Source organism: Pseudopipra pipra, chromosome 2 (genome assembly GCF_036250125.1).
Source record: "Pseudopipra pipra isolate bDixPip1 chromosome 2, bDixPip1.hap1, whole genome shotgun sequence".
Classification (NCBI taxonomy): domain Eukaryota; kingdom Metazoa; phylum Chordata; class Aves; order Passeriformes; family Pipridae; genus Pseudopipra; species Pseudopipra pipra.
Genome location: NC_087550.1, coordinates 101,013,030 through 101,032,665, shown reverse-complemented (window position 1 = coordinate 101,032,665; position 19,636 = coordinate 101,013,030). Strand labels below are relative to the sequence as shown.

The 19,636-nt window shown below is 39.6% G+C and overlaps 3 protein-coding genes across 12 annotated transcripts in view; 1 reads left to right on the top strand and 2 right to left on the bottom strand.

Moving 5' to 3' along the window:
* OFD1 (OFD1 centriole and centriolar satellite protein) overlaps positions 1–1,074 on the bottom strand; it is a 30,385-nt gene extending 29,311 nt beyond the window's left edge. For 3 of the 5 annotated variants that reach the window (XM_064646624.1, XM_064646627.1, XM_064646628.1), the window contains exons 1-2: positions 908–1,074; positions 703–784 (exon numbers count right to left, since the gene is read on the bottom strand). In XM_064646624.1, coding sequence (XP_064502694.1) covers positions 703–784; positions 908–1,074 — 249 coding nt within the window. Of the gene's footprint in view, positions 1–682 lie in introns of all 5 variants that reach the window. The other 2 variants (XM_064646626.1, XM_064646625.1) reach the window with 2 other exon arrangements.
* TRAPPC2 (trafficking protein particle complex subunit 2) lies at positions 1,009–7,194 on the top strand. 3 transcript variants are annotated; one of them, XM_064646647.1, is made up of 5 exons: positions 1,009–1,085; positions 1,879–1,988; positions 4,020–4,168; positions 4,827–4,908; positions 5,790–7,194. In XM_064646647.1, exons 2-5 carry the CDS (start codon positions 1,896–1,898, stop codon positions 5,886–5,888), a joined length of 423 nt encoding a protein of 140 aa, XP_064502717.1. In that variant the 5' UTR covers positions 1,009–1,085; positions 1,879–1,895; the 3' UTR covers positions 5,889–7,194. The 3 variants fall into 3 exon arrangements, with proteins under 3 accessions (XP_064502717.1, XP_064502718.1, XP_064502719.1); XM_064646648.1 differs by lacking the exon at positions 1,009–1,085 and adding an exon at positions 1,247–1,333; XM_064646649.1 differs by lacking the exon at positions 1,009–1,085 and adding an exon at positions 1,625–1,781.
* Positions 7,195–8,648: 1,454 nt separating this feature from the next.
* On the bottom strand, positions 8,649–19,636 carry RAB9A (RAB9A, member RAS oncogene family). 4 transcript variants are annotated; one of them, XM_064646644.1, is made up of 3 exons: positions 19,448–19,636; positions 14,353–14,385; positions 8,649–11,492 (listed from the first exon to the last, which is right to left on the bottom strand). In XM_064646644.1, the coding sequence occupies exon 3, from the start codon at positions 11,456–11,458 to the stop codon at positions 10,853–10,855; it is 606 nt and encodes a 201-aa protein (XP_064502714.1). In that variant the 5' UTR covers positions 11,459–11,492; positions 14,353–14,385; positions 19,448–19,636; the 3' UTR covers positions 8,649–10,852. The 4 variants fall into 4 exon arrangements, with proteins under 4 accessions (XP_064502714.1, XP_064502712.1, XP_064502716.1 ...); XM_064646642.1 differs by lacking the exon at positions 14,353–14,385 and having other exon boundaries at positions 19,448–19,635; XM_064646646.1 differs by lacking the exon at positions 14,353–14,385 and having other exon boundaries at positions 19,453–19,634.

Genomic DNA, 19,636 nt, shown 5'->3' with positions numbered 1-19,636 from the left:
TAACTGTGGATACAGTGATCCCTAACTTTCCCTCAAGATCTATGTAGGACTGAAAAGAAGTATTGTTCTCAGTCAAGAGCTCACACAAACACCACTCTCCTACCCCCCAGCTTAATTTTCCAGTCACTGCTTTCCTGTTTTCCTCCCCTCTGGTTTAAAGCCTGCCTGATGTGGCCTCAATTGCAGGTGTACCTGGAACCCTTACTAGTCCCCTTTCGAGTCTCATATCAAGAAGCTGTTGATGCCAGCACAAAGAGAGATGAGAAAATAAACAGAAAGTTCAATATCTTTAATATCAATTATTTTGTAGGAAAGTAAAAGGGTACTAATCAAACAAGCTTAGAGGCAATAATAATAATTAAATGGCATTTTTTCCTTACATATTACATATTCCTTTAACGCATTCTATGAGTTAAAACAGAGAAAAAAGTAACCTAAAATCAGAAAATCTCCCTCCTGTAAAAGGAGAAAATAATTTTCATTATATAGTTATACAAATTGTTTATAGCATACTAAAAGATCACGACAGAAACAGAGTTTTAAGCTTTCAAAAGCAGGTATGCAACCGTGACACAAAAAAGAATACATCAGTGGAGAGAGTGAGACATTTGTATTCGGCGTGGCTTTCACTGCTCTCAGTGTTAAGCAGTACAGCGGATCACAGGTAGCACACAAAGCACACCTTAAGTGTGTCCAGCACACCTCGGCTCTTAAAAGTCTGATACAGTCTTTTCCGGAGCTCCTCTTGGGACAGCGCCTCCCTTTCAACCGAAGCCATCCTGCCCTACAACACCGGGGGGGGGAGAAAAAGGGGCATTATTGACTCCCAGCTCGACCCACGGCCAGCGAAACGCCGAGCGCCGCCCCAGCCTCCCCCTCGGGCTTTCCCGGGGCAGCCTCCCCCTACCCGCAGGGAGCGGGGCCGGGGAGCACCACCCGGCTCGTCCCGGTACGGCCGGGCTGTGGCGCCGGTGGCGGCGCGGCCCCGGCGGCCGCGGTGCCGTCACGGAGGCGCCGGATGGGGCGGGCGGAGAGCGGCGCTTCCGGGCGGCCGCGGCAGCGGGGACGGGTCATCGCGGCGAGGGGTGAGCGGCGGGGCCGGGCCGGACCCTGCGGTCCTTCCCCTGGGGGGCGGCGGGACGGCTCATCCCTCCCGGGTAACTGCGGAGTGTCCGGGGATGGGGCCGCGGGACCGCCTCACGGCCGCCGTGTGCGAGGGAGGACGGCGACCCTTCCCCTTCCTGCTGCCTGTGAGCAGGGTCCGGGGAGAGACAGGCGAGGAGGTTCCTCGGAGGCGGTGCCCCGCGTTACTGCGTGGGATCGCCGCGTCCAGGTGGCTGAGGGGGCTGTCAGGGGGTAAATCATCAGTGAGCGGTGCAGGAGGCGTTTGTAGGTACCAGTAAATAGGGTCACTTCCAGGAGATGTTTAGCGCTCTAAGGATATTTTCCCCCCTCCCCCCAGAATCACAGAACGGGGAAGGTCGGAAGGGACCACAGTGGATCATCTGGTCCAGTCTCCCTGATCAGGCAGGGTCATCCCAGAGCATGTGGCACAGGTTTGCATCCACAGTATTCTTGAATATCTCCAGTGAGGAAGACCCCACAACCTCTCTGGGCAATCAGTGCACGGTCACCCACACAGTAAAGAAGTTCTTCCTAGTGTTCAGGTGGAACTTCCTGTGCATCAGCTTCTGCCTGTTGCCTCATGTCCTGGTAGTTGGCACTACTGGGTCCATCCTCTTGATATGCATACCTAAGTGTTTATCTCTCTTCAGCCTCTGGTAAATATGAACAGGAAGCATGTTGGCTAATTTTTAGGATCACTTCTACACGGACTAATATAGAGAGTCATCAGCATGTCTGGTTTTTTTTGGTAAGGAGTGCTGTTTTGAAGAATGTCTGGAAGTTTCTACTTCGTGATAGTTGGTCATCATGATAATCCCATATTTGAAATGGAGTTTCTGCCTCCTGGAAAAGTAGAGTCTAAGGTATGTTTTTTCCCCTGTGACATTCCTATGATGTAATTACAGTGCATTTAATTGTGTAGTTTTACAGTGTATTAGAAACACAACCGGCATGTTATTAGAAGTAGTATCTACTGTTTTCTGTTTGTTTGTTTGTTTTTTTTAACCAGAAACTTTGTCATAGGGAGTAGAACTCTGGAGTTCTCAAGTCTCTTAAAAATCCTTGTCAGATCATACTAGTTCTTCATAAAACACATCTTCCTTCCTCCTCTATAACATATTCTATATGTTATAGAATATATATCCTAGTTGTGCTTTGGTAATTTTTCTTAGTGTGTAGAGGTTTTATAATAGCTGTTCATTATTCAATGCTACTTAATTTTAAGGTATTTCTATACAGTAATAAGGTAAAGTAAGGAACATAAATTTGAAAGCTCCTTCATTTTTTATGCTATAAAATATTTTTTAACCATCTTCACTAGTCATACTTGCTTTTAAGTAAGAAAAGCTTAAAACTTGTATTGATAAATAAAGACTTTGAAAACATCAGAAATGTAAGACTACTCAATCAGTAGTGTTTCCAATGGGAAAAGAACAAATCTATACATAGTGATATTACATGAAAGAAAAAAACAGACTTCAGAATAAAAGTACGTGAATCTGTGAGCGTATCCAAAAGTGGAAGTGTGTACTGTCACTGATTTGAACTGCATGGCATAATCTGTATTTTGAGCTAGTGTCCCATAAAAGATCATAAATAAGGCTACTCAGACTAGACTTAGTTGGAGGGTGTGTCAGATTGTGGAAGAATTCATTTTCTGCATTCTGCTAATGGAAATAACTTGGCTCAGGTAAGCTTCTTGTCTGACTGAGCTTGGAGTACTAATTTTGGTCCTAAGAATCTAAACTTGATGTGCACTGAAGGAGAATGAGTAGACACTGATATGTTTTGGCAACTATTATGCCTGTTTCTGAGACATGCCACTGCAGTGAATTCAGTGGCACTGCACAGCCCCTTAAGGCAAGAGGTTTGCATAATGTACATGGTAAATCAGCAGAAGCTTTTGCCCCTTTAACTTTGCTACCTAGTCTCTTCCTCAGTATGGCTTAATGGAACTTGCAAAGCTGTTAATGGACTGATCCATACCTGATTTGTGGGAAAAACTGAGGTGACGATGGCAGTAACAGCATCCCTGTATTATGAGAAACAGTTCAAGACTACTTATTTTTCCAGTCTAATAAAAGCTTGCAGTATCATTTTGTTCTGTATCTCTTCTTGGCAGATGTCTTCTGGTGTTCTAGGTCTTTGCCTACACAGCTCTTTAGTGATAGGGCCAAACACTGATCACTCTCATGAAGGCCACTGATGTTTATTATAGGAAGAGATGCAATTTACTTCTGTAAGCACATATTTAATACTAGTTGCAGGATGTTTTTCTGCACTAGGTTTTAGGAAAAAGAAGACCTCCAAAACACTAAAACAATCCTGTTTCTAAGTAAATAACATGAAAAGAACAGAATCTTTAGGTGAAGTTATCAGTACACCTGTCCTCTGTACATCTCTGCTTTCCCCATCTGTCCCCCTGATTTTACACATTGTAATCTATTGTTCAGTTTCTGCCAAATTTGACAGAAACATTACAGTCCAAAAACTGCTACATTGGTGTAAATGTCGCAAAAATAGGTGTCTTGAAGGAAGAGAAAAATACATACCAGGGCCTCTTTTGTGGAATGAGTTAGCAGTGGGAGTTTACCCATTAAACTAAAGAATTCATGCTTGAATTCATTCCTGAGCGATAAATAAAGGCTTTATTGGTTCTGCTGCTCTCAAGACTGGTTTTGTGATGACCAATGTTTTTGCGATATTATGATGACCTTTTTTCTTCCTTGAATCATGACAATTTAATTACAGGATGGCACACGTGGCAGGAAAGCAGGGTATATGTATCTTTATGTAACTCGAGCACTGGTTGTTTAGCAACTTGAGCAAATTATTGTTTATATTTCACTCTTTTCACTGAATTACTAATCCTCTGTCTTCTGGGAATACATTAGGATGATCATCGTCATCTCAACCAGTTCATTGCCCATGCTGCTCTTGACCTAGTGGATGAGAACATGTGGCTTTCTAACAACATGTATCTGAAGACTGTGGACAAGTTTAACGAATGGTTTGTTTCTGCTTTTGTCACAGCTGGACATATCCTTTCCTATTCTCTTTCCTTATATTTCTATAGAAAAAGCCTTTTGCCAGAAAGACATAAAATGAGTTTGGAGCAGATTTTCACTGTTGTTGTTAGAGAGAGTCACCAGCTTCAGGAAGAACTGTGTTGGGAGGCACAGCAGCTGTTTCAAACTGGGAACAATTGGAAAGGTGGATTTTTACTTTTGGAGGAGCTGAAATAACCTAATGAAATGTGGAGCTCACATGGACTAGAGGAAAGAAGTATGAGAGGGTCTAAGCAAGCTTATATGATTCTCTGTTCCAATCCCTTTGATTGTGCTAGAGAGGAGAGGTGGGGATGAACATGCTTGGTGTCAATCACACCAGTCGTGAAAATGCAGTGTCAAAGCTTGATCTTATGTACAGGTAGTCCTGGCAGTGTTTGTGGAGAAACATTTGTTATACATAGCAAATAACATTGAATGTAATTTTAACCTTTGGTGTATATGGCAAAGGTTCAGAGAGTGTCATCCACATTCAGAAATATATACTTCTTTAAATGCTTCCTCCTATGAGTCACTGCTATTTCATGTACAGCTAAACATATATGCAGAATTAGGTGTAAATGCTTATCTCAGGATATGTTACATATCTCTTTTCTTCTTGAAAGTTCTATTTTCCTTAATTGCTGTACATATGAGATTTATAATGCTTCATGATGTAAGGCTAGAAGATGGAATTAAGAACTTCTTTAATGATGTATATGAGTTGTATATAAAGGTAAGAACCCAATTCTTATGGTCTTGCTGCAGTACTTTTAAGCGTGTTCTGCTGTACATGGTCAGGCACACGTGTTTTAGCATGTTTTCTCATGGAGGCCTGTATAATTGGAGAAGAACCTGCCCACATCAGCCAGAGTTGGTAACGTGACACAAAGGCTTTGTTTTGCATTAAACAGAGTAGATTTTTCTAAATTGTTATAAACTGTGCTCTTTCAGAATTTACTCTTCATTTTAGTCCAGTGGTTTTTTCACAGAATAGAATGGTTTGGGTTGGAAGGGACCTTAAAATTCATCTCGTTCCAACCCCCTGCCATGGCAGGGACACCCTTCCACAAGACCAGGTTGCTCAAAGCCCCACACAACCTGACCTTGAATGGTTCCAGGTATGGGGCATCCACAGCTTCTCTGGGTAATAGAGAAGTTGAGAGGCAACTTCTTTTGAGGCATTTTGGGGCAGTATTGTGTCATAAATGTGATAAAAAAGGAAAGGACTGTTCTACAAAGCCTGGCAGCAGTGCTTCGCTCTCAGAACACATAGCCCTGTTCTCACATCCCAGTGTATTTCCACTAGATGGGGTAATGGCAAAGTGTCATGGGAAGCATCACAATCTCAGCCTCCTGCAGGCACTCAGATGATGCTTATTTCCAAAAGAGAAATTTCAACTGGTGTTGTGATGCATTTGTTCTGAGGAGCTGGTTCTAGGGGATGGCTCTGCACATATATGGGGAGAATGCAAGGGCCTGGAAAGAAAGGACTGTTTAGGAGTTCTGTGGTCTTCGTGGCACTAAATAGGCCAAAAGCTAGTAGTAGATTTCACCTAAGTGACATTTTCCAGGGCTGTATTTGTGTTTATTGATAAGTTTTTCTCCTTTCCCCAGTTTGCAATGAATCCATTTTATGAACTCAATTCTCCTATTCGATCTACTGCCTTTGAAAGGAAAGTCCAGTTCCTTGGGAAGAAACACCTTTTAAGCTGAATAAATAAATTCGCTGAGTGAGTGTTTTTTCCATATTTTCCTGACTGTTTGAACTGTTATTCTTCTGGTTAGTTCCCTGCATGTTTGAGATTCATCTTCTGAAGACTGACAAATTGGGTGCTGAAGGAACTTTTTCTTTTTGATGGTACAGATAAGAACAGCCAAACTTCTCTGGTTAAAATATGTTATCTTAAGAAGTTTCCTTTTATGTGGTATGAAGAAGTTTTAAAATGTCAGAGGCTGCACAGGTACAAACTAAGACATTTGGGTGTCAACATGCGAAGTGTAAGCCTCTTACAAAGGGTAGGAGGAAATCAAATCTACATGCAAAAGATGTCTCCAGCTATCTGAATTAATATGAGTAAATGAGAATTCTTGACTGGAAAACATTGTGGTTAATTTTGTTATAAACTTTGCTACTTTCATTCCTTCGCTAGAAAACTTACTCTGCAGACTAACCAGACTAACCTTACACTTTGTGATAGTAAATCAGGTCTCTATTTATTAATGTGTAATTGTGTGTATATAAAGTGCTCAATAAAAATAAAACAGGATAGACATAAAAGCTGTCTCCAGTATTTCAAGAAGCTTTGAGAAAAAAATTTAAAGTTTAAAAGCTTATAATTTCCAATTTACCATATGTTTAGTGCATGTTTAGCTACAGTATTGCATCAATGAAATGAATGAAGTAGACCAGAACAGCCATGTCTGCCCTGACATTAATTCTAATTCACGCACAAAACCCCCCCAAACTAAATTTACATGTTTAAACACACTCCTTTCCATTATTTTTCAAGTGCTGAAAACTTTCTTTTTGCAAATATATTTAGAGTAGGATCTTTGAACCATGAAACTCCATTTGTTGAAGTTTCAGAAAGGCATTATTTGGCCTGTCTGGCTCCTATTTCATTGTAAAACATGTTAGGGACCCTTTTGCAAAACTTACCATCATTCCAAAATGGTAATTTTTAATATGACATATATGTACCTAATATTTTGTTTAGGTTTACAGTCCTTTAAGTATTCTGTTCCTTTTTGCAATAAATCTGTATAAGCTATCTTCTTGTACTTTTTTTTAAATGTCTGAAAAGTAATTTCCAAAGGAAGTGGCATGGTGTTCTAAGAAGTACATATTGCATAGTCTGTATAATTAAAGGGACTACATACGTGTGCTATAATTGTATAGTCAGTTATTATTTCTACACTTACTGCTACACTGTCACTGTAAAATATACCATGAGGAAAAAAAGAACATGATATAAAGATTGCAGTATTTACCTTAAATAAAACACAGAATGATGCACTATTTATGTGTGTTGAGTATACTTGAAGTGATTTAGAAGAAAACTAGGTAACCACAGTAACATTACCTGGTGGGGTGGCAGGTGAAGATGGGAATACTTGTCTTTGCAATGTTATTTCATACAAACTGTATTTTGGTAATATCATGTAATTTTATATAAGTTAACTTATTTTTATTTTTTTTTCTATATACATGAAGAGAAGCACACTTGAGGTAAAGCATTCTTGCTCATATGATAAGGAGCAGCTGTTGTTTTCTGCCTCCTCCCCAGTAGGTTCTTCCAGCTGGCTGTAAAAATACTAACAGTTAAGACTCACTGAAGAAGTACTTAAGTTAAATAATCACATACATAGCAGTAAAAAACGGCTTGTTAAGGATGGAGGATTAGTGCTAACAGTTTCCATCACTTACAGAAACTGTGCATTTTTTAATAACTTTATCCATTGCTGCAGTAGGACATTAAGTACAATGAAAGCATTTTTTTTCTTGCCTGATCTCTGGAGGCAGTTAGCCAAATGGTGCCTGTTCTTATGCCCTCGATGTATCTTTCCCTCTTTCTTCTGAATATAGAAATTGTAAATGGGAAATGCAGTCTCAGGTCCATCTAGGCTTTATGAAAACAGACTGTTACTGACCACAGGAATGGGAGAATTATGTCCTAACACTTCATTTATCATTATAGAGCTTGTGGCTGAGGAGCACTGTCTTGTGACAGAACTCTCCAGGGCCTTGGCCAGGTAGCTCCAAGTTCTCTGTGCATGGAGGAACACCTGTTTATGCTTTCTACAAGGTTCTATTACTGTTTAGGTAACCTGTCACATGACTTAAAGGAAGGTCCGTTCGAGGTACAGAGAGGCCGTTGGAGGAAGCAGCCTGGTTCTGGCAGCAGCCTTATGCTAAGCATTGATACAGTTTGCTGTGACATGAGCTGTCAGCTGCCCTGGCTAGTTTCTTCTGCCCCTTCCCATTCTGCTGTCTGTTCTAACAAGCATAGCTTTCAGCACTCCCACCAATCTGCCACAACACTATTTTTTGCTCCTCATTTTCAAGGACATCTGGAACTTTGCATACATGTTATGCAGTATGTTCTGTCACTCTACAGAACTCTAAATAACTGCTAACAGGACCCCATAATATTTGAAGTACATCAGCACTTGAAACAAAACAGTGAATTGAAATATAAGTCACAAATGCATACCTTACATCCAAATGGAATGATACTAAGCTTTTACAAAGTACAGAAATGAATGGTTGTTATTAAGCATTTTTTTTTTTGTACCTATAACTGCTTGTTATAAGACTTTTGCTTCTGTAAGTACTCAGTAGTCTTGCTGTGAGACCAATTCCTGACCTCAACATAATCCCTATACTGTATTATTTACTACAGCCACTTTCATGATTAGTGTACCATTGTGGTACAACAGCTCCCAGGGCATGAGTAATACACTTCTATGGGATTATGTTTTACTTAACTTTATTAAACCTAATTCTCAGATGGAGGCTTGGTAACCATGATGTTACATGGAAAGGGGACAGATGGGAAGACACAGATGGATGCCTTGGCACAAGAAAGACCACAATGGTTCTCATCATTCAAATAAAATTGCTAAAAGGAAAAAATTAGGGTTATCTAGTCATATACTCTAGTCACAGTATCTACAGCTCCTGTTTTGTTTCAACCTTAGTCTCTGCTAAAATGAATGTTAAAGGAAGCTTTAAGTAGTAAGGTAGTAGTTTTACAACAATTTCATGTCACTAGCTTAGTAGTCCTTAATGCAAGCAACCTTCATTTCTAAAGCTTTTTGCTCTCTCATTCTAAGATTAGGAACCATTTAGCTATGATTTTCTTCACAGATCTCTTGATTCATTGACTAGAAATTAAACATAACAGAAGTAGCAGTTCAACTTATATTTAGCTGCTCAGTGACTGAAGCTTAAAACAGTTCTGTTGCTGTATATGCAGGACTGCAAGAATGAATGAGCCTTAGAAATGCACAAAAGGTAAAAAGATGTCACTTTTAAGCAGGAGAAGCAGATCTACAGAGTAAAGTTGCCCTAGACAGGTTCAAGCAAGAATACAATGCATTCAGAAAAGTGTACTAAGAGTGACAAAGAGGGTTTGTTTTTGCAAGCTTTACTTCCAAATAAGTACACCTGGTACAGACTGATCAGATACTTCAAGAGAAAATGCTTGCTGGTATCGTATTCTCAATAAAGGCTTTTCTACTGGAACAAAAAAGTTGCTGTACAGAAAGCAGTTGTTTAATGAATAACGTGGCCTGTCCTACAGGCCTCAGACTTCCTTTTTCAGTCCACAAGATGTGTACCTGTGTGCCTGTCAGCAGTCAGATTACAGATGGAAGCAGTAGTGCACTATCAGTTTTGCTACTGCAAGGACAGTGGTTACTCTGAGGGCCAATACTGAACAATTTCTATAGAAGTATTCTACCACAGACTGCAACTGAAAGCCTCAAATTACCTTCTGTGGTTTTGTCTGCATGACTGCAAAAAAAGACTCCATTAAATACAGAATTTGCTCCTGTTCATCATTATGAAATGAGTTCAGTAATATAAAAGATATTATCTTAAATGTACAAGTCCATATCCTAAAACAGCAATTTAAATAAGGGTCAAATTCAGCTCAAATACTATCTATATAACTATTATATACTTGTATTAGGCTGAAAGCTGTCAAAATCTACTGTAAGTCAAGAGCTTCCTGAGTTCTCTACATATTGCCAATCCTTAGTTTCACAGTGCAGGTTATTACTGGTCAACACATTCATAGCTCAGGTTAACAGGAACAAGAGGTTTGGAACTTTAAGGCTGTACACTAAAAATTTTCCTAAAAAATGTCATAATGTGGATCCTTTCAAGTGCTGTTAAAGCTGACTGAATAAAGCATTTCTTTTTCAAAAAATGGTTGGTTATACTTTAGTTACTCAATTTTTCACCTTATTGATCAGAAACATGCTAGAATGGACTTAAGGCAAAGACACATTAGCTTTAAAAATCATCAGTATTTTGAATTAAACTGCTGGAAAAATTAGTGCAGCATTAGAAGAGTAAATGAAAAGAAAATGGACATTAAATATGTAGGAAATTTATTTCCTACTTAAAAACCTACATAAATTACAGCAACATTAGTTAATTAGAAGACCTAGAGGTAATTTATGTTAACTTATGATATTTAGAGATGAAGTACCACTCACAGCAAAAGGAATGTAGTGAGACTGAAGTTTAATATCTAGCATTGTTAAGAAACTGATGTCTAATGAAACAAAAGTGGAATGCTGATTTCATAAAAATATACACATATAAAAGTATCTTTGTGCCTGAATTCCAGAACAGTTTCTCCAAAGTAGTGCTTCCAGAACTTTCAAGTTTTAATTATATTCAAAGTATTTATCATTTGAATAAAGTTGGCAAATTACATTCTTATATTATGTTTTTACTTGACATCTTCCTAAACAGAAAGTGTCACTAATTCAGTAACAGGTCACTCATGAAGGGAGATTTTTTTTTTCTCCCCCATGAAAGCAGCAGAATATTACAATTTTAATATTAGAGTGAAACCCATTTGTTATTTTATCTACTACACCTTCCCCATTCGTTTATAGAGCAAGCTAGTCAACAGTAATTTGGCAAAAAGAAATTTAAGTCAACAACAAGATGAACTGGGTTTCGGTTTCCGATGAAGGTTTACTGTATCTGTTTGAATAAAGTGATCTGATCTATCTTCAGAGGCTAGAACTCTTCTAACAGCTTCTTCAAAGGCTGCTGCAACATTAGTGGCATCTTTTGCACTGGTTTCAAAATAGGGATGGTTGCCATTATTCCTGCACCAGTCTTGGGCTTCTTCTGTAGACACCTGCCTTTCATCAATATCAACTTTGTTACCCAGTATCACAAAAGGGAAACTTTCAGGCTCCTTGACATCTGCATAGTAAATGAATTCTTTCTTCCAGTTGCTTAAGTTTTGGAAGCTTTGAGAATCATCCACACTGAAGGTTAGCAGGCAACAGTCAGAACCTCTATAGAAAGGAGTCCGCAAGCTCCTAAATCGTTCCTGACCTGCTGTGTCCCATATCTGCATTGTAACAAAATGTCCATCGACTTCCAACTCTTTATTTAAGAATTCCACACCTATTGTATGAAACAGCTGTGCATCAAACTTGTTGGTGACATATCTGTTCATCAGCGAACTCTTCCCAACACCACCATCTCCCAGCAGTATTACTTTAAGGAGCGATGATTTTGCTGCCATTGTAACAGGAAAAGATCCTCCTGATTCCCTAGACCTGTAAAGATTAAGAAAATCATTAAAAAGGAAAGTCATAAGCAGCAAATTTTGCACACAGAAATATCTAGAATGTGTAAAAGTCCACCAACATCAAGTTTCATGTACAAAAGCAAAAGGATACACTAAAGAGGTAAAGTCTAGATACTCCAATAAGAATATCCTCTCAAAAATACCGTGTATAAGAGGTGTCTCTTCCACAGACTGCAATCTGCATGGCAGTCTAAGCAGTTCACTGCATGAATTACTGGTCTGTCACTTAAAACACTTAAAAGCCCCAAACTCTTCAAATCACCCCCCCTTTGTGCAGAAGAAGTATCACATCACATTTAACAAGTGCAATGATTCATTTATGTTCACTGAAAAAGATCCATGAAAAAAAGTGGAATGAGAAAACTTTATAGAGCACATGCCTTGAACTAATAACTTCAGTGCTGTACTTCATTAGCAAAGTTATTCTAAACCAACTCACTGGGAACACAGTTATCTATAGAACAAATGCAAATGCTGTAATTTTATTTTAAAAGTCATATGACTAGATATCAGTAGACAAACATTCAATATTTTATAGTTTACTCCTTGCACAACAGCACTGATGAACGGAATACTATTACAACTCCTACAAAAGCAAATTCACTGTTGCTATTTCAATGGTACTCAAGATGCCAGATACTGAGGTCAAGCCTACACTGACAGTTCAGTTAGTAGGTGTCAACTTCCCATAGTAAAAATGTCAAAAAGTCTGGAAGTGCTAGGGAATAATCTGGCTGCCAGCATAGGGATGGCAAACAATGAAGGCTTTTTAACTGTCACACTTAAAAAATAAATTTTAAAAAACACAAAACCTCTAGCATTAGTTTGCTCATCAGTGCTTTGTACCAGCCCAACCTTTGCCATCGCCGCCACAGTGTTTATCTAATACTGTAAAATGGTGTTTTAATTGCTTGGGGGTAAAGTTTCATTTTAACAAGTCCAAACTTAAGTTTCTGTATGAGGAGAACTGCTGTTTCTAAACTTGCCTGATAGTAAAAGAGCTCAAAGTATTCAGCCCAAACAGGCTTCTCTGAAAATAGCATCTATTTAAAATGGAAATGGGTCATAAGTTGCCTAGTCTGTCTCTTTCCTTTGAAGGAAGGAATGCGGTCTTGCTAGTTGTAATTAGTGTTACTGGCATATACATCACCCACAGAGTATGACTCTAGAATTAATACCTGACACAAGCTGGCATTAGAGTCATATGACTCTATGCCGCCTTACAATCAAGGCCTACATCGGGAGTGAGAAATTTCAGGAATTTTTTTATCAGTGACTTTCCATCTTTGAGTGTTTATTTGCTAGATACAACATACAGTAAGACAGAAGGAATACTTTGAAGCCTCAACACAAAGAAATTTCAAAATATAAGGACCTGGCTGCTTCCATTAAAGATCTGTTCAGAGCAAGTAATTTAATCAATTCATACTGTGTAATTAATAACAGTATTTATAAATCCTTAATTTTGTACAGATTTGTATCACAACAATGTTAAAACTGCATAGGAGCAACAAGTAGATTGTTCATTTACCCTTCAGAGAGCTAGGGGATAACTGCTATGGCTCAGGGTATGAACACATACATTTTAATGTACGTGAAAAGCCTTAGCAGAGTCACTGGACTACCTGCATATGAGTTACAGATTCTATGCTTAACTCTTGAAAATGGTCCTGTGTATTCATTTATCTCCCTCATTTCTACTGTTGGTTAATGAATAAGTTATCTAAGCTACACCATTAGATAGGAGCTGCTTCTTAATAAATAATGCTTTCATGAGAACAGAGGGTACTGAATGTTCTCCTGTTCTTCCACTCCAGTGTAGGGAACAAGTTATAATTTATTTTTTCTGTCCTACAGAAATCAGAAGTTCCCTAGATGACACAATCTGAATAAATAACTGGCCTAAGTAGTTCTGACTGGTACTAAGCACTTGTTTCTTTAGCTTCTGCATTTTAAACAATGGCAGTTATTATCACAGAATTGTCCATGAGGGCACATTTTAAACAAAATACAGGTAAGGAAAGTGTTAACAGTATCTAGTACTTTCATGCATCCAGAACCTGCAAAAGTTATTTTGCACAATTCCAGCTATGTGGGCCATTACAGTGAGGTGTAAGAGACTGATGACCATCAAATTAGTTTTACTGGGCAGACAATTACACACCAACCACAAACTATTAAAAGTGTCTTTTCAACTGGAACAAACTGGTCCTTTCACACAAAGGCTACAGAAAGAGTCTTCCCAGGACTAACCGAAACTAACTATCTCAACCGGATATTGCAGGACACCTTGCTTTTCAAAACATTCAGCTTCCAAATCAGAAACTGTCATGCTAGGCTAGCTTTTAAGTTTTTGTCAAGTTTTTAATACAAAATAATGGAATATATATTCAGTCATTTAAATAAGTGCTTACAAGCTGGACCTGAAGCAGCAAAGAAGCATGTTAAAAGTATTAAGAAGTATTTTTGTTTGGAAGCAGCAAAGTCTTTATACAATTATAGTTTTATTACTATGTAAGGGACTCATCTGCAGCCTCAGTGATTATGTGATTTAGAGTATCTGCTGAACCAGAGTGGTAGTTTCCAGCACAGTAGACTGCTGCATTTTTTCTCTGCTTACACATCTTTAGATAAGATTTTTAAAAAGCTCAATTTTTGTAATTGTTTATCAGTTCAACAAAGAAAACTATAAAATACTTAAGACACTTGGAGAATTAATGTTATTTATCCTATTACATACTTTGGACTTATCTGTATAATGTGATTTTCGAAAGTATTTTTGGAAGGGATGGTCAACATCTGATACCATGTTTCTGAAGATTTATTACCTTAATTGTTCAGTTTAAATCATCATTCACCATCTGAAAACAAAACGAAAGCTTAATTCCTAATGTGCACCTGATTGTACATCAGAAACTGCAAGACAGAATTACAGGTAACTATTTGTTCCAGTTATTTCTTACTGAGCTGCACAAATAGTTTAAAGTAAAAGTAGTCTCAACCTACTACACAGAGGAGTCTGTAACAAGAAGAATTTTCCCTCATGTTCCTCTGTCATTTCAATATTCAAAGAAAGTCAGAGCAAATAAATAAAAAGCATCCCCACTCAGGTTCATTTTGATAATGATTTCTGAATTGCTTCCACCTACTTAGGAGGACTCAAGCACTTAAATCACTGACTTCAATATTCCTGTTAAAAACAGGGACCATTTTCTACTAAATATAATTTCTAACATGATCATATGCCATAATACAAAAAGTAAATTAATTGTGCCTTTCAGGATGTCCCTTTTAAACAGTGAAATGAATTGCAAGTCAAACATTTCCATTATCAGTCCAAATATTTGCTGTCAAGACTAAAGACAACACGCTAAGCAACCTCAGAAAAATCAGTTTGCATTACAAAATCTGTGATTCTCAGTCCCTCAAAGCTTAGTGAAACACCACTGCCTTGTCTAGTCTATCCATCTAGACTGTCTTATTTCTTAGTCTACAGACCTGTCTTTTTTAACTACAGAAATAATTTCATAGATTAAGGAGGATCTGCTCACACCAGAGTACTGAAGGCTGAAGACAAATGATGAATTTAAGTTCTCTCTATGGAAAAAGTGTTTGCCAACACAGTAACTGCATTGTATCTATGATGTCAGCAAGCTACAACCCCACATAAACTATTAAGCAAATCAAGTCAATTGGACCTATTTATAATTTCACTTTCACCACACTGATAGCAGCCACCACAGCACACCATGAAAAAATCCAGTCAAACAGAAAAACACACATAGGAACTGATATCTCACCTCCACTCCCCCTTATTTCAATAAGACACCAAAAACTGGATCTGTTGAAATACCACCACTGACTTCCCTCAGCATTCTTGAGGAAATAGATGTAAAGGACACTTCTAATTTCCAGACTATTGTTTTTCCACTTGTATCTACTTTCTGCCTTGGAAACAGGCAATGAAATTTATTTCAATCAGCATTTTCATTCAATGGTCACTGATGAACCAACCATCTGCTGTACAAAAGCAAGACTAAACCCAAAGGTTTTCTTGAAGATATGCAGTACACTGTCCTTTAACTGGAGCTGTTAGAGAACACCTATTTGACTTGCAGAAGGATAAGGTAAGACAGAATCAAGTTTGTTCCAACTAATCATGTTTAATTACAGCCTAATACACTTTCGGCCAAGACTTATTGAAAAAAGGGGACACCTTTGATTTAAGAAAAAACCCACTGAAGTTACCAACAAGCAGAATTAGCAGTTCCACATAAGTTATGTCAGCAAACATTAACCCCATGTCATAACTTCCTATCCTCAAATTTACATATACAGTATATCCATTTCAGCTTTTCCATTTCAGCTTTGAAGCTTTTTCACAGTTTTATTTGCTAAGCCACCTTATTTTGTTAAACAGTGGCATCAGATATTAATAGTTTAAAAAGACATACCAACACTTCAAGTATTTTGACTGACAAAAACACTCAGCTTTCAATAGAAATGTAAATTCACTACCTCATTAGTCATTAATTGCTGCTCTGTAAAATATCTGAAAAGAAGTCCCAAGAACTATCAGAGTTGTGGCACAAGGGGCACAATCCAAAATGATGTTGTTTTCAACACTTACTATTTGTGGAGTTTTTACATCTCTAAACTTATTGCTTATAGCAGATCTGCAATTTTCCAAAAATCTGAAAAGAAAGGACAGAAGCAAATCTTCTCACTTTTCTCCCCTTAGCCAATCCTTGTTCTTATATCTAGGAGGCAGTGGTTTATGCCCTGGCCAATTAAGTGGCACAAAAATGGTTTTTTTAATGCATAAGAGGCCACAAGTCTGTTTGACCTTGAAAGAATTTTCTCTCAATTCAAAGGAAAACATCCAGATACAAAGTCAAGATGCTACATGCTTTGTACTTTTGAACATGTTACAAGCACAAACATTATTCAGCCTTCAAATTGACCCTCCCCTCCACAGGGCACTGATGTAACAGCTGCGGATCAGGAACACCCCTTTACTGACAGCCACCTGTCAGCTGCCTAGTTCTCCGGAAGCCTGGAAGCCCTTCAATCATTCAGCTCCACCTATCAAAGTCCTGATCTCTTTGCAAGTCTTCCTTCCTATGAAGACAGTCCATGTTTTCTTTCAGAGAGATGTTTAAGAATTTGCTAGCAGGTTATCTGAAAATTGCCTCTATTTTAAGCAGCCTAGACATGCTTTATCTAACACGAGAATATAACTAGAATTTATTCGTAATTTCTAATATGAACCCAACCCAAACTGAACTGATATACAGCTGTTGCCACTCATTTGGATACTGAAAAAGTTGTATTTAGCGGTTTCTTTATAAGCTTGTTTTTAACTCCTATGTAGTTCAGGACTGTAGTTCAAACAGTTGCCTGGCATGACTCAGGACTATGAATGAAGCAGCAGCCAAGGGGAGGAATCCTCCACTCCCCATAACCCTTGGATCATGAAATCATCCCAGTACCTACTGCCAGAATCACTTCTTTTATTATATCTAGCCACTAAGTCAATCAGCAAAACTTGTCAGGAGAAACACACTTACACCTCTGCCAGTTTAATCTTGCAGAGACCTGGCTTCAATTCCTACGTCATTCCCCAGGTTGAAGTAGAATGAGCAAACTATTATTTACTGGGATTTAATCAGAGCTGACATTTCTCAGCAGCTCACAGTTAAGCATCTTCCAACTTAAATATTCTATTACTTGCAGCCAACTTCAAAACACCCTTCAGTGCTGCTGCTCTTGGTCCAACATTTCTAACAATGCATCAGCTATTTGACATTCTCCTTGCAACCTACTTCTCTGTTACTTCTTCCACTCTTTCAATAACTTATCCAACAATTATTTCTGCTCATATGTGCTCATCTTATTCTCTTGCATTAGTATCCCTTTTCCTTCAAGGAATCTTAGTAATAGCAGCCTCTATTGGTCAGGCTACATTGTACATTCATATTCTTCCCAGTATAACTATGTGACGAAAGCCCATCCCTAAGGCATTAAGTGGGTTATACTGTACCAGGCCAACATACTGTCTGCTCTGTAGAGAACGAAAACAAAAACAAAACACCAAGGAGAATGAACATTATTTTTAAAAAAACAAACAAACAAACAAAAAACCAACCCTAAGGACTTCTTACAAACCTTTCTGCTGGGAAGGTTTTATTCATTGTGAAATGTTTATGTAAAATTCCAATCCTAAGGAGCTGAAAAATCTGTTTCTCATGATTTATTACTAGATTGACACAAAATAAAACAAAGCTTGAAATCTAAATATCTTATTTGACTCTCTGCACATATTTTTAACTTAAGGAAATGGAAGGTTGGTTTGAGCACTGAAAAGCAAAACAAGGACTACTAGAGTTTTGGGGTTTTTTACTACACACTGTCACTTTTTAACTTCACAGAAAAGGTGTTACTAAAATTAAGACAGTGAACAGAGCTCCATACAACCTGAAAGAAGACAGAGGAAAAGAAGGGTTCATTATAAATTTGATGTTGGTATGAAACACAGATATAGCTGTACAAGCCTTTGGTTAGGTTTCTCTGGAAATAAAAGTATTTTGGGTATGTCTGAGAAACAGCTCTCTCTCCAGTCTGCCATTACAGCTTGTTACCTGATAAGCTACTATAAAGTCATGGAAAAATAGAAAAAGAAAAATCATAAAGAGAAAAAAACCCACCTACACAAAAAAACCCCAGCCATGCAAAACAACCCTTGCTCTAAAAAAAGCAAGCACTGACAACTTCAGTGTTGCACAACAGTTTAAAAGTAAAGACAAATAAAACCCACATGCTTATTTAGTATAGCTGTAAATTATTGTGGACAAGAAGGAAAACAACATGTAGGACGGGAGGCTGCATAACAGCTAACTGCAGACAAGTGTTTTAATTCCTGACCAAAATTTAGCCAAGAAATCCCCTACTTGCCTATCCCACTCAAGTTAATAAAAATTAAGTGCTCTCTACGTAGCTCATTACATGTAACCTTGCTATAAAGGCCACTCACAGAGGTTCTTAGAACTAGTTTTTCTGCACTTTTCTGTTATCCACTCAATTGTTTTGCACAAGTCAGATGCAATACGGAATCACTTGCACTGCCCACTGACCACCCAGACGTAAACGATTCGCCCATCGTGCCCTATCTCTATTCCTACCCTCCCCAGTCATCCCCACACCTGAGCCCGCACAGCCACCTGCCACCACTGGAAACTCCACAGGCCCCGCAGAGGGGCTGGATCGAGCCTCTGGTTCAAAAAAGAAGAACTGAAACCCAAGGGAACCCCGAGCAGTTCTGTCCCTCTTCAGCACAGAACCACAGAATCGATTAGACTGGAAAACACCTCGAAGATCATCCAGCCTATGACCGAACACCACCATCTCAAGCAGATTATGGCACACCACTCAGTGCCACGTCCAGTCCTTCCTTAAACACCTCCAGGGTCGCTGGCCCCACCGCCCCCGTGGGAAGCCCATTCCAAGTACACAGCAGTGAGAAAAGGTGATCAAGAGAGCTCTAATATTTCTTCTTTTTCCGATCTGAAACGTGTTGAGGACACAGGTACGAAACCGAGCTTCACCCTGACAGATCAGAGATTCTTATCGGTGCTGAGGAAGCCCTGCCGGGCCGGAGCCGGCTGGGAACCGCCTACCAGGAGCCGCGTCCCAGAGGAGCCACCGCCTGTCCTGGAGTCACGGGATCCCAGATCACACCACATTCCCCGCCACCCGCACCGGCCCCGGGGAGCGCACGGCGCCCTCTCCCACCGCGGCCCCGGCCGGGGCTGCCCTCCCGCTCCCCAGGCGCGCCAGGGAGCCACGGGGAGCGCCCGGGAGCACGGATAGCGCCGGGGGAGCGAGCGGGGACCACGGCGGCGAGAGGAAGGAAAAGAACGCAACCTCACTGGGCTTCAGGCCGCGGGAAGGGGACTGCCGCCGCTCCCGGGCGCGCTGGGGAAGCCGATCCCTGCCTGCGGGAAGGGGCTGTTCCTGCTCCTGCCGCCGGTCCCGGGCCCGATCCCGCTCCCGGGCTGCGCCACCGCCGGGCGCTGGGCGAGGAGGGAACATGGCGGAGCGGGCAGGGGCGGG